At 43.7% G+C, this 13,608-nt stretch overlaps 1 protein-coding gene across 2 annotated transcripts in view; it reads right to left on the bottom strand.

Moving 5' to 3' along the window:
• The window catches only part of SHC4 (SHC (Src homology 2 domain containing) family, member 4), a 115,278-nt gene extending 103,058 nt beyond the window's left edge, over window positions 1–12,220 (bottom strand). Inside the window, exon 1 of one of the 2 annotated variants that reach the window (XM_012728620.1) lies at window positions 10,915–12,220. In XM_012728620.1, the coding sequence (XP_012584074.1) occupies window positions 10,915–11,508 (594 nt within the window). In that variant the 5' untranslated portion in view covers window positions 11,509–12,220. The remainder of the gene's footprint in view (window positions 1–10,914) is intronic. The other variant, XM_004687820.2, reaches the window with a different exon arrangement.
• Window positions 12,221–13,608: the final 1,388 nt, after the last annotated feature.

Raw genomic sequence — 13,608 nt, 5'->3', positions numbered from 1 at the left:
CCCCAAATATATGAGAAAACCTGTCAATTTTTAACACTTTTTCTCTGGGAAAATTCATTGACCAAAAGAACTGATGTGCAAACTCACTTTTGACCCACAACATCTTCACAGCTGCAGTGGTCTTGAGCTTCAATGCCCTAAAACCTCTGTAATTCTGTTAGGGGAAAGGCCCTCTGAGCTGAGAAAACAAGATCTTCTCTTAGGGGTCTCATGCAGTTCCCAGTACTCTGCTCTGTAGCATAAAAGGAAGGAGCCTCTGTAATTTTTCAAAGAAGAAGAAGAAGAAGAAGAATGTAATCAGTTTCTCTCCCAAGAGCAAGTCCCTACCCCCTTTCAAAGAAGAATAGCATTCCAATAAAACCTCTTGTAAGCCACATGACTTAAAACAAAGGGACAATTACCATTCATTTCTATGGAAAAATTTTCAAGCATTTCCAGACCAGCAAATACCCTACCAAATAATATTTTAAAACCAAAATTGTACTATAGTAAGAGCAGGAATTACACAGTAAATACACTGCTTATCGAAAGTACTTCCCAGAAAGAGAGTTCAACTATTGCTCACACTGTGGGGGGAGAGGGGTGATGATATGGCTACCTGTAAGAAAGCTGCCACAAAACAAACATTGTGAAAGCTTTTTTTCTGCAAAAACAGAAAGCTGAATGGAGATTCCTCAGACTACTAAATATGGAGATACCACATGACCCAGCAATTCTACTCCTAGGGACCTACCCAAAGGACCCAAAAAACATTAATTCAAAAGGATGCATGCACCTCTATGTTTATTGCGGTATCATTTAAAATTGGAAAAACCTGGAAACAACCCAAATCTCCAAGATTAGATGAGTTGATCAAAAAGATGTGGCATACATACACAGTGGAATATTATTCAACCATCAAAAAGATAAACTCTGGCCATTTGCAGTGACATTAATGGATTATGTTTAGTGAAATAAGTCAGAAGGAAAAAGAAAAATATCAAATGACTTCACTCATAGAAAGAATATAGCAGAACCAAATAAGACATGGAGGGGGAATTGTATTATTATTATTATACAAAACAAAAACAAAACAGGCAATTATAAAGTAAAGATATAATACAGGGGAGCGGGAGGGAGAAGGACCAAAAGGAGGGAGGGAGGAATTTGGGTACTGTGGTGATGATGCACCAGAGAATTGGTGGGGGGGGGTGAGGAAATAAACATTGTAAAAGATAAAATAGAATATTGTTTAAAGCAAGCAGAAATCCTCTTGCATTTCTTTTTGTTAGAAAACAGATACTAGTATAGGTCTCTAATCTTAAAGTACTGAAGTAGCGGAACACAAATATTCGAAAATCAAGCGATACCTGAATTTGGTATTGAAAAATGGAACACAAAAGAGTTAGAAATTTCTTCTTGCTTCAGTGCCACAGGTGAGCATACTGACGCATCTGCTTTGGGGGCGGAGTAACAGAAGTAAGCAAAACTGGGTGGGACTGTGGTTAAGTATGTGGCTCCTATAGGGAAAGGGTGGCCTAACTCTTCTGAGGGGCCTGATACCCATAGTTTTGTTTGCAATTTCTTGGTTTTTAAATGTTGGCAAGTAGTCCCCCCCGCCACCGAATTTTTTCTTCTAATGTGCCCAAAAACAAAACACGTCATTAAACTGTTGTTTTATGACCTCTATGTTCCAGATTCTTCTCTGGGTAGGCATGGCCGGGACTGTGCATTCTTCCCTCTACCCCTGGCTCAATCCCATCAACCTCCCACAGGACAGAGAATTCCCAAATCCTCCCAAGAACTACCTTTAGACTCGTTTTTTTTTTTTTCCTTCAGAAGCTTGGCTGCTAGCATCTGACACTGACAAATGGCAGCAGCGATTCAAATTTCAAACGTCACCCCTTCTCTCTCCAGCCTGCAGCATCTCCCACAAAGGTGGACCTCCAGCTCCTTTGTGACTCTCTGCTGTGTCCTCCCTTGCTCAACTCCTGAATTTCCAGTTCACTTGCTTAAATCTGTGCTGTCTGTGTTTAAGGGTCAGTAAATGGGAAGGGGTGATTGATACTGGTTCTCTGAGCATTATAGACATTCATCCTGCATCTGGCCAGGCCCTGCTAAAGTGGCAACACCTGGTAAGAGGAATAGCTTAGGGGGTGGTACCCAGCTCAGAGTCTCAAAAGCTTATCAGAATGGATAAAGAATCTAGTGTGAAAATGAAGGGCTAAATGTAGGGGTGTCCCCTATCTTTCAGGGATCATCAATATCCTTAATAATGAGCTATAAAGATCAGAAGCTGTTCCCACATTTAGGGGAACAAAATAAGCCCCCTGACTTATTGTGTGATCCTGATTATAGGCTTGGAGACATATAAGGACCAAAAGAGAAATTATTGGGAAGGGTGGTAGGGAGGGGGTAAGGTGGGAGAGAGAGGAGCCCAGTGGAATATTGTGGATTATTGGGGTTTCAGTGGTGAGCATGTGTGAAAATATACATTTGTGGAAGTCTGGCCCCATAACCCCTAAACTAAATGCAACGATGTAACACAATTTTACTTATATAAACATAATTAGAAAAAAAAAGGGGATGTGAATAAAGAATAAATTTTAATGATTTTTAAAAAATGAAATTATTACCAAGTAGGCAAGAGAAGGTTTACCATTGCATTTCATGTCATTTTAAATATCTATCTATCTATCTATCTATATATTTTTTAATAACATTTCTTGAACACCTGAGTTTATGGTTATAAATTTATACCTACTTATCAGAACTATAATATCAGTACCTTCACTATGATGATCCCAACCAACATTTTCCATTAAAAAATTCAGTTCTTTATGGACCCTCCCTGGTGGCACAACAGGCTAGAGCTATCTGCAGCCACTGCAGCATCAGTTCAATCCCCAGCCAGGGAGGTGACCCACATGGTGCAGCAGACCTCTCCTGACCCACCTGCTGCTCCCCTCAGCAGTGTAGTTCAGTCCATCTGCCTATTCTGCTCCCTGCTCTGTCTTCTGTGAAGCCTCTCACCTTCCCACCACATATGGCCTGAACCCCAGTTCTTATATGCATACATAAATATTCTTTTAAAAAAATTTAGTTCTTCGAATACAATATTTTCATGTAATGGTTATTTGGGGTCTGCACTGAAGCCTTCATCTTTTAGTCACTATGATTTTTTATATTACACACAAATCTGGCCAACTAACTGCCTCCTCTTCCCCACCCCCATCTCTGCCCTGAGATCTAAGTTTGTATCTTTTAGGCGAGGGGAAGAAATCCTAGGTATCTAAATCTCTGCTTCTGGGGAAGAGGGTGTGGACTAGCCTTGTCAAAAGCTGGGTGCACCCTTTCCTTCCCTCTGCTGCTGATGGAACTGTCACCCTGGGAAGGGGGGTTGACTGAAACCAATTCATGTGGTAATACAATACCACATGGGAAACTGGATCTGAGAGAAAAGCCATATTAGGAAGATGACCCCAAAGGGCTGTGGAGGATGAATGAAGTGGGTGTCCATCTATTTATGTTGTACAAGTCCTGGCCCAGTGTGGACCTGGTGCCATCCATTGTGGCCTATTCGAGGCAAAGGTGAAATTGGAAGAGCTAATTCACTTGGGCTTCTTACCACTCTTCTCTTTTTTTCTTTCTCACTGCTTTACAAAGACAATTTTCCTATGAGAAAAAAGTTTGCATTCTATTCTTTTCACAAAGCACCAATAGCACTTTACTCAAGTACAGATATTTAGCAAATCACATTTAGTTCAGACGGTGAGGGCGGATGAAACAAGGTGGAGGTAGAAAAGACAGAACAGCAAGTTCTTGTCTGTCCTCCAGCACTTAGTTACTCTCTGGCTCTGGGCAAATCACTTCATATCTCTGAGTTTCTATTTCCTCAACTATGAAATTAAAGGTGTGGGCTGAGGGATCTCTCAGATTCTTTCTGTCAGTTTGTGATTGGGTTGTCAGAGATGGGTAAAACTGGATCCAACAGGGATCTCTGAGGGTTTAAAGAGACTAACAGAACAATAGACAAAATCTGCCAGGATTTTCTCAAGTTCTAACAGAATCTACTTCTACTTCAACAATGAAAAGGAAAGAAAATATAACAATGCCAAATTGTCGACTTTAGCCAGAATTATTTCCTCCTATTATATTACCTCTCCTTTGACCACAAATAACTAAGAGAAAAGGGAAATTAGCAGAGGCAGAAAGTCATCTTCGTTAGCTCTGTTACCCAATCCACTCAAGCCTGGCTTTGTTTTATATAAACCATGTGATTGTCTTTTCAGGGGTTCCTAGAGTTACAAATCTCCCTCTTTCAAGGTTTGAGTTACCTACCAGACTGTCCATGTGTGGGGCAGAGCCTTTTTTTCTGAGTATTTCTGTCCAAAGATATAAAAGACTGCCTTTACAGTCCTTGCATTGTGCCCCAGTGTGACCTGTCCAGCTAGACCATGTGAGAACACCACATTCCCAGAACCCAGCCACCATATTCACACCTTCCAACCCTGGCCTATGACCACCCCCAACACTCCTCCATGTTCCCCTTGCCCCACCCCCACCTACATGCCAACCTGGAATCCTGCACTTGGAGGTTTTTCTACAAATTCCCTCCTCTCTCATCCTTCCCCTAAGACTGACCACCAGTGTCTGCAGCAATGCTAACACACATCTTCCTGCTTTACTGGTGAAGTGAGCTCACTGAGAGTGAGCTCAAGACTTTCCCACTCTCAATGAACACAAAGTCATTAAAAATTATTTCCATTTAAAAGATGTGGTACATATACAAATGGGATATTACTCAGCAATCTAAAATGATAAACTTGTGCCTTTTTCAGCAACAAGGATGGCACTGGAAGGGATGTGCTCAGTGAAATAAGCCAGAAAGAAAATTACCAAATGGTTTCACTCATAGTAGGAGTATAAAGGAATTGGGGGATTTGGGGGTGGATAATAATAATGAACAACAACTATATACCAGAGACATTTTATGGGTTTATGGGGGTAAAGTGGGAAATGGGGTGGGAGGGGAAGTACACTGGACTATGGTGATGGTACCCAGGTGATTTGACAATGGGAAGCCCACGGGGATTGCAGCTAAGATGGGGAAAGGCACAAAATGATGTAAAAATAAACTATTATATATATAAATAAATAAATATTACTTCCTTCAAGAAAATGACTTGGTTCTGTTTTCGAACCAAAAGAAATTCTAATAGATTTCAGTCTGTGGGGAAGAAAGCTGGAGTCTCAGATCTTAGGCAAATTTTTTTTTTTTAAATATGAGAAAGTGAGTCCCAAAGAGTTGGAAAGGGACTCATCCAAGGTCACTAAGCTGGTTGGTGCCAGTCATTATTTTGACCCAGATCTCATAATGCCTAGACCTGTGTTCTCCTACAGAAAAGATAGTTGGGACAGAGAGAACATTGTGGGGTCTGAATTGCATCTAGTCTAGACAATACACAATTCTGGTTTATCGGCTCAGTATTAAGATATAACATTAGACAAGGGAAAAAAGATGATAAGGGTACTCTGTGAGATTTACAAAGGAAGTAAAGGATATTCCTCAACACAAATTCAGATGTACACAAAGCTACCCAATACCCAAGAACACCTATGTGGGTAATAAATGTTCTTGGAGACTGTTATAGGTTGTATTATGTTCCACCTAAAAGTTCAACGAATCTGGGAATGTGACCTTATTTAGAAGTAGAGCCTTGGCAGATGTAATCAACTTCAGAAGTAGTCACATTGGATTAGTGTAGTTCTTCATCCAAGTCAAGTGTCTTTATAAGAAGAGGGCAATTTTGCCCTCCCCCCCCCGCCCCAGTGGTGCAAGAGGTTAAGTCTCAGCACTATGAAGCTATTGGCAGCTACTGCAGCATGAGTTCGATGCCCAGCCAGTTAGGTGACCCACATAGTACAGCAGACCTGCTGCTCCCCTCAGCAATATGTTTCAGTCAATCTGCATGTCTGCTCCCCACTCTGTCTCTGGTGAATCCTCTCAGCCCCACACCTCTGGCCTGCACCCCAGTTTTTGTATGATAAATAAATAAACTTTTTTTTAAAAAATGAAGGGGTGGCTCTCACTGGTGGCACAAGGGTTAAAGTACCACATTATGAAGCTCTCCAAAACAACTGCAGCATAGTTCAATCCCTGGCCAGAGAGCTGACCCACATGCTGCAGCAGACCTCTCCTGACCTACCTGCTGCTTCCCTCAGCAGTGTATTTCAGTAGACCTGCCTATTTTGTTCCCCACTCTGTCTCTGGTGAATCCTTTCACCCACCACACCTCTGGCCTGTACCCCAGTTCTGTAAGCATGAATAAACAAATCTTTAAAAAAAAGAAGAAGAAGAGAATGATTTGGACATGAGCACAGTGGAGAAAAAGTAATGGGAAGATGGAGGTAGAGATTGGAGTGATGCCTCTACAAGCCAAAGAATGCCAAGGCTCTCTGGCAACCAATTGACTGTAGAAGAGTCAAGGAAGGATCGATCTGCTCTTAGCAACTTCAGAGCGAGCAGGGCCCTACTGACAGCTTGATTTCAGACTTCTGGCCTCCAGAATTGTATGCAAATATACTTCTGTAGTTGTAAATCATCCTGTTTGTGAACTTGTTACAGCAGCCCTAGGAAACTAATACTGTCTTGGGAAATGGCTGCACTGGGTTGGACTGAAATCAAGTAAGTGAATGCCACTGGGCAAGTTCTACGGGTTGGTCCAACAATGAAGCCATCCTGTAACTAACTACTCCATTCACCATCATCTAGGACTGCCTGCCTTGCACAGAGGAAGGAGTGGAGGGAGGGACAAAGAGGAGAATTGAAAAGAGATAAAACCTCCACAGGAATACTTAGTCTGTTACCTCTTAGACTGTAAAGTATAGGGGAGTTAATACACTCTTGGGGTCTCAACATCATCACTGAGAGAGTACAGCCTTTTCACAAGGCTATTGTAAGAACTACTTGTTTCTTTCAACAGCTCTGCAAGAGTTAGCTACTTTGCCTTCTGCTTTATTTAGTCTTGGAATTAAACTAACTGTAGGCAATTTGGGACTGGGGATAGAAAAAGGAATCTATGTTTTAACATCCTCTTATGAGGAGACAGAAGCCCTAGAGTCATTAAATGTTGGTGCTGAGAGACACCTTCCAGACCATATAGACCAATTGCATAATTTCCATTTTAGCATAGACCACATGGAGCCCCTGGAGACCTCTGTGAATACATGGAGGTGGGTGACATGACCTGGGAAGACCTCAGAAAGAAATGGAGCTTAAGGCCCTCTCTGGTGGCACAATGGGTAAGGACGCAGCACTGCAAGCTACCCTCCTACCTGGAGCTGACCCACAAGGCGCAGCAGATCTCTCCTGGCCTGCCTGCTGCTCCCCTCACATTGTACTTCATCAGTCAGCCTGTTCTGCTCCCCACTCTGTCTCTGGTGAAGTCTCTCACCACCACTGCACCTCTGGCTTGTACCTCATTTCTGTATGCATAAATAAATCAATATTTAAAAAAAAGAAAAGAAATGGTGCTTACTCCTGGTGGTAGGAATGGGTCACCATCTGCCTGTTCCAACGACTTCACTGGCTCACCATTTTGCTCTGTCTGGAGTCTTGCCCCTGATTCTGGCTCAGTATCTGTCACAGTGGGGTTTGCTACCAGCTACCTTCCTAAGAGAACTTCAGGAGGCTCAAGGTCAGAACTTCAATAAAACGTAATCATAAACAGGTACTCAGAATTTATAGAATATTTTCAGCTGTAACATTGAATCTACAGCAAAAGATCAAAAGAAACATTTATTTTTCCAAAGACCATTTAACCTAAAATAATTTTAAGCTATATAGTAGATGGCAAATACCATCCCTCGTATGCAAATAAAAGATACAGGAGAATAAGAGAAAGAGTAACTCTAACCCTATCATTAATTACCCAAAAGGAATACAATATCGTCCATTTCCCCCAAGCTTTTCTCACTTCTCTTCTATCGCTCTCTAGCACTTATTGCCATAAACATATTACATGTACTTGTTTATTTAATCTACCCACTAAAATGTGAGCTTCCCCTGGTCTCAGAACTTGTCTTATTTTATTCAGTAACGTATTCCCAGAGCCTGGAACAGTTCCTATGGCAAAACTGGTTCACAGTACATATGTTTAATAAATGAATGAACAAATAAACTTATCAGTCTGGACTGGGAGAAGAACAGTCACCACATATGTTGATAAGGAAGTAGAATACGTAGTTGCCAGTGCCTACAAAATTTGTCCCTCTATCTGCCAGCTATTAAGAATCTCACTTCTCTGCTAATTCCATCATCTCCAAACCACTTTTGATTTAAATCTTCCTGTGTGCATTTCCCTACAGACAGACAGGCATCAACATCTTGGCTTATTTGATACAATGTTTTTCATCAATAAATACCTGACATCTCAGTTTTTGAAATTGGTTCAAATCTCAAAAAATTCCAAGGAACAGGATGGAAGCCTGTGGTGAAAAGAGCAAAGAATGGTGGAGTCTTGCGGGCCACTCATTTCTGTGACCTAAAAAAAAGTCCCATCTCTGGGTTTCACATTCCCTATCTAGACATCAAACTTGATGACTTCTTGGCCTCTTCCATCTTTATAGAACTTTATAAAAATGAATAGAGTAGGCTCTTCTATGGAGTTTGACTTCCTAAGAGAAGGGTGGACAAGAGTCATGCCCTGTCGATTGGCAGCATGGTGCAGGCCGCTAAGGTCACAAGATGAGCACTCCTCACAGGGACAATTATCAGTGCCATGAAAAGACAGATGGTGTCCTGATTAAAACGCTAACATGACAGTGGAGACCTTCCCTAGTGGAAATGGAGACCACACGTTTTCACATTCGGAATTATACAGGTATGTGGGTGTGGGGAGGTGAAGGAGATGCAAGGCGAGCACAGGTAGAAGACATTTAGGTGACATGGGAAGGCAGCTGCAGAGAGTAGTTCTGGAGAGCCATTCATTTTCCCACCAGCACTTGGCAGCTACTTAAGCTTGACAAAAGAGAATATGCCCATGAACAGTTAGTAGGTCCATGAGACTGTTTCCATTATGAGCCACACCACTGTGAGAAAAGGTAAGGGTTCAAGATCTTTATTAGAAATTTTAGTTACCCATTCACCAGGCTGTGTCAAGCATCCCAAACGGACTCTCTCTGTTATCTTTCCAGGGAACATGATTTGGTCTTTCTTGAATCTATCTGTGTACAGTTATTGGATTGTTTCTCAAATTTACACCTTCAGACCAGAATTCTCACCAGATACCAGTCTTACAGGTCTGCCTGCCCACAACTTATAACTAGTTACATAACATTATTTTAAATGTTGTATGTTAAAGGCACACAGCACAATTCCTCTTCCCAGCTTACTACTTCCATCACTGTCATCACTAATCCCATTCTGGGATGGAAATTGAAGCTATTTTTTACTCCACACAACCCTTTATCAATAATGTTCTTTAAACAACCACAAACTGACCGATCTATCCACTGCTCAAGAAATGTCCACTGATTGCGTCCAGTGTCCCAGGACCTGCTCCATCAACTGAAATGAGGCTTTTCACTGAGTGTCCTGTCTTCATCACCTTTCTCCCATCTCCACATAACGCATGTCCTCAGCCTGCATGCCTAAACTCCCTATGTAGCTTTCTTACTGATGTCCAAATCTACCTTTTTTCCTGCTGCTTCAGTCCACCCCAAATGGACCATAGGTAGCTCTTCTTATGACTCTGTCATTAAGTCAAAGTGTGCCTACAAATCTGAGAGGGCGGGATCAGTGTTAATAAACTTCTTAGGTAGCATTTAAGAGCTTTAGTCAAGAGTTTCCTCCCCCACCCCAAACTACTCAAGGGGTACATCTGTCTTCATTCAACTCGCATTTTGCAGAGCACCATCTATGTGATAGCCACTCTATCCAGCACCCTCTCCCTCTTTCTTCAAGGCTAGCATGTGTGATCCAGCTGCCACTGCAATACTTGCCTCTTAGAATTGACTTTTACTCTTGATCTGCCAGGAATCTTGGCCTTTCTGACAATCCATATCTGATATGTCTTCCAAGATGCACTTTTGCTTAAATTTCCCATGTGAATGAAGCTCAGACACCCCAACATTTCCTTTTCATTCTTTTTTTCTGGATTCCTGTAACATTCTTGCATTTGATGTTTATTGCTAAGTATTATTCTCTTACTATTTTACATGCATTCATTTTTGTCCTAGATTAAAATGTGAGCTCCCAAGGGATAGGAATCCTATTTTCTATTCTTCTTCACCCAGTTCTGGAATGGGTAGGGGCAAATGAAAATTAGTAAAGACTTTAATTTTACACATAAATCATGGGCAAGGTCCACAAGCTACTTCACAAGCTATAATGATAAAGACCAAAAGTATGAACCAAACACTTAAGAGTAGTTCTTTACACAAGCTAGAGACCAGGCCTTGTGTTGCAAAGTGTTTTTTTTTTTTTAGAGTAATTCAAGTCTCTGGCACTTTGTATTCTTCTAGAGCAGAAATCTCTGCCTACATGCAATGGCTGATATAAACTCTCATGTCTCAACCACTGAACAGATTTAAAAGTCTTAACTCTCCTTGGCCAGAACGTTAAGTCCAGGGGAGACAAGAAGGTTCCTATAGGAAGTTATCTCTACATATGGCAAGTGTCTACAAGTTAAACCAACTTGTGTCCTTAAACCAAAAGTTGTCTGACACCAGCACAAGCCAGGTATTTGTAGGGAGACCTGTAAGCTCTGCTCCCTTCTCCTGTTGCTCTGATTATACAAATTTTGTCTAAATCTAGAATCCAGTCAGGTGAGGTGCAGCTCCTTGCTAAAAACAAACAAGCAAGCAAACCACAGAGATGCCCCCTTTCCCCAGGAATTCTTAGAAAGAGCACAGAAAGGGAAATGGACTTACCCTCACATAGTAGTTCATGCCAGTCCCCAGCAGGTGCTGCATAAAGTGCCTGTCCTGCCTGCTCCCAGGAGTTGGATCCCCAGGCCCCGGGAAGGGACAGGCATCTGGAGTTGAGACAGTGGCCCTGGGCCCCACCAGCTCCCGCTGAGACGGTGGCTGTGGCTGAGGTGCGGACCCTGCCCGATTCAGACCGGTCTCTGGGGAAGCAGGGCTGCTGGGAGCAGGCTCCTGACTTTCCTGGAGCTTCAACCGCGGCACCTCTTTGGTACCCAAACAAAAGTTTTTCAGACTCAGCAAGGTGGCAGGGTTGGCCAGCTTCATGCTGGCCAGGCGAGGGATCAAGGTGCACAGTGGGGTGGGGCTCTCCTGGGACGCCAAGGTGGCATCTTCAGCTGGCAGGTGAGGGGCGCCGGGGTAGGGAGGTTGCTGTGAGCCCTTGTTCCCGACTGAGCCTCCGGGGCTGCTTTCGTCCAAGGAGGTGATGGACTCGTTCCGAAAGCGGCTGTACTTGGCCCTGTGCAGCATCCCGGGGTGTCCGAAGAATCCTACATACAGCACGAGTCCTGCCAGGCTGTCCTGACCGCGTTCTCGCATAGCCTTGGCAGTGCAGAAGCAGGATACTGTTGCATAAACCGCCTAGTCTTCTGCTAGATGAACCAGAGGGAACGTAAACGCCTCAGCGCCCGGTGAGAGTCGGGCAGCCACCTCTCCAACTCCGCGCTAGTCCGCGGCTCGCCTCGCCTCCCGGTCCCTCCTGGGTGACAGCCCAGCGAGACGACGCCTCCCCAGCAGACTTCAACCCCTTCTGGCCCTGGCAGCAGCACCCGGCGTTCTCGGCTAGGATCCCTTGCGCAGAAAGCCTGGACCCAGGCTCGGGGCGGCGGGCATCGCTCACTGACAACTCTCAGGCACAGAACCCGGCAGAGCACCAGCCAACCAGCCAGTCCCACCGCAACGCCAGCGGAGCAGACGCTTTGCAGAAATATTTAGCGCCCCCCACCTTAAGTCTCCCCTTCTGCACACAGGAACTTTCAAACCTGCTCCCTCCGGCTCCCACAGGGCGGGGCAACGGCTGGTCTATTAACCCTTTATTTGTTGCAGTGATTGTTCGTTTTAAAAAGAAACTGTCTAGATAAATCAGAGGTCCTTCTGCTTGAGTTGTCTGATTCTGATGGCTGCCCCCTCTTGGAAGAGTTTGTCTTGCATCCTTCCTGGGCCACAAGCCCAGTACTAGTGGTGGGTGTAGCTCCGCGTTCTTCTCCGGACTTGCGATCCTTCGGCGTTCTTCTGATCTCCCAGCCTGCCCACCCTCGCTCGAGCTTCCCTCCCTCCCGAATTCCTCTCCGAGCCTTTTTCAGAGCCCATTCGCAGCAGAAGGCGAAGATGTGCTGGAGAATATGCAGAGTGTTGAAATTTTTATGAATGAACTTTGCTGAATGAATTTCTCTGTGTGTGCAAGCTAATAAATCTGTGAATGAAGCTGAGAATAGCTGTAATTGACTGATGGTCTCAGGGGTGCTTGGTTTTTATCCAATCAGGCGGCAGCTTGATGACTCATGCACCATAAATATACTAAACTAGTAGCCAGGAGAAATAAAGCTGGAGGAAGAGATTGTATTTGGTGATAGCTCATGAAAGGGTTAAAAGGAAAGGGAATCTTTACTATAAATCATCAGCCCGTTGGGGAGGAGCAGGTTAAAAAGTCTATTTGTTGAGATGGCAGGGGAAGAACTAAAAATTAGATCCATTGTTCCACAGATATTAGGACTTATGGTACATAAGTCCTGTGGGAAAGCCGTGATGCATTTTTCTTGGAAACATAGTTCTTTTTTTTATTGATTGCTGGTTCCATCTCCTCTAGTGTAACTTCCTGTACCTATCAAATGCTTTCTGAAGACCGGACAACTGCGAGAGACGGAAGCGCACAGGAAGCCAGCGATGGAGCTGGGAAGGGAAATGCAGGTTCTTTCAGGAATGGAGACTCAGGAACTGCTGAAACCCTGGAAGGGTGTGGAAATCACCGACCAGGAGAGACAAGAAAATCTATTTCTCAAGCTAAGGTTTTTGCATCTAAAATTGTTTACTCATGCCAAAATTAAAATAAAGCGGCAGTCATGAGAATTAGGATGCCTGCCTTTGGTTCATGTGTATTCATTACACTGGTGTCCTGCACTCCCCTGGTGTCCAAATATAGGTTCTGAATGAATGGTTCCTTGTGACCAGCTGAAAAGGCATCTCACTGCTTCCTTTTCTAAAAGAGTAGCACACATTTCGTATCTTGTCTGCCAAAAACCTGGTAGGATGTGTTTCTCCTTAGGAAGTCTTTCTGCATCTCATAAACCTTCCGGCACTTGACGACCTCCTCTCCCCAGCCCCAAATTGCCTCCTGATAAAACTGAGGGGCGTGCCTAAGTGAGTTGGACCTCAAACCCCCGGGACTGAAGAGAAGGTTCTGGGAAAGATCCGGAAATAACCAATTTGATGCCTCTTACTCACCTTTTCTCTCCTCTTCCCCTCCCTGGATTCCCTTCCTCGCAGCCTTACCACAGGCGATGTGGCCCTGAGAAAGTTTATTACAAGGGCTCATCCCTTTAAAGCACTTGGCACTAAGCTCCCAGGGTGGCAGAGAGCTCCAGCAGAGACCTGTCACCTCTCAGCTACAGAAGAGGAAGTCCAGACTCCAGTTTACAGTAA

This window comes from Condylura cristata, unplaced genomic scaffold (assembly GCF_000260355.1).
Source record: "Condylura cristata isolate star-nosed mole 26May11 unplaced genomic scaffold, ConCri1.0 scaffold00023, whole genome shotgun sequence".
Lineage (NCBI taxonomy): Eukaryota > Metazoa > Chordata > Mammalia > Eulipotyphla > Talpidae > Condylura > Condylura cristata.
This window is presented reverse-complemented; position numbering and strand designations above follow the sequence as displayed.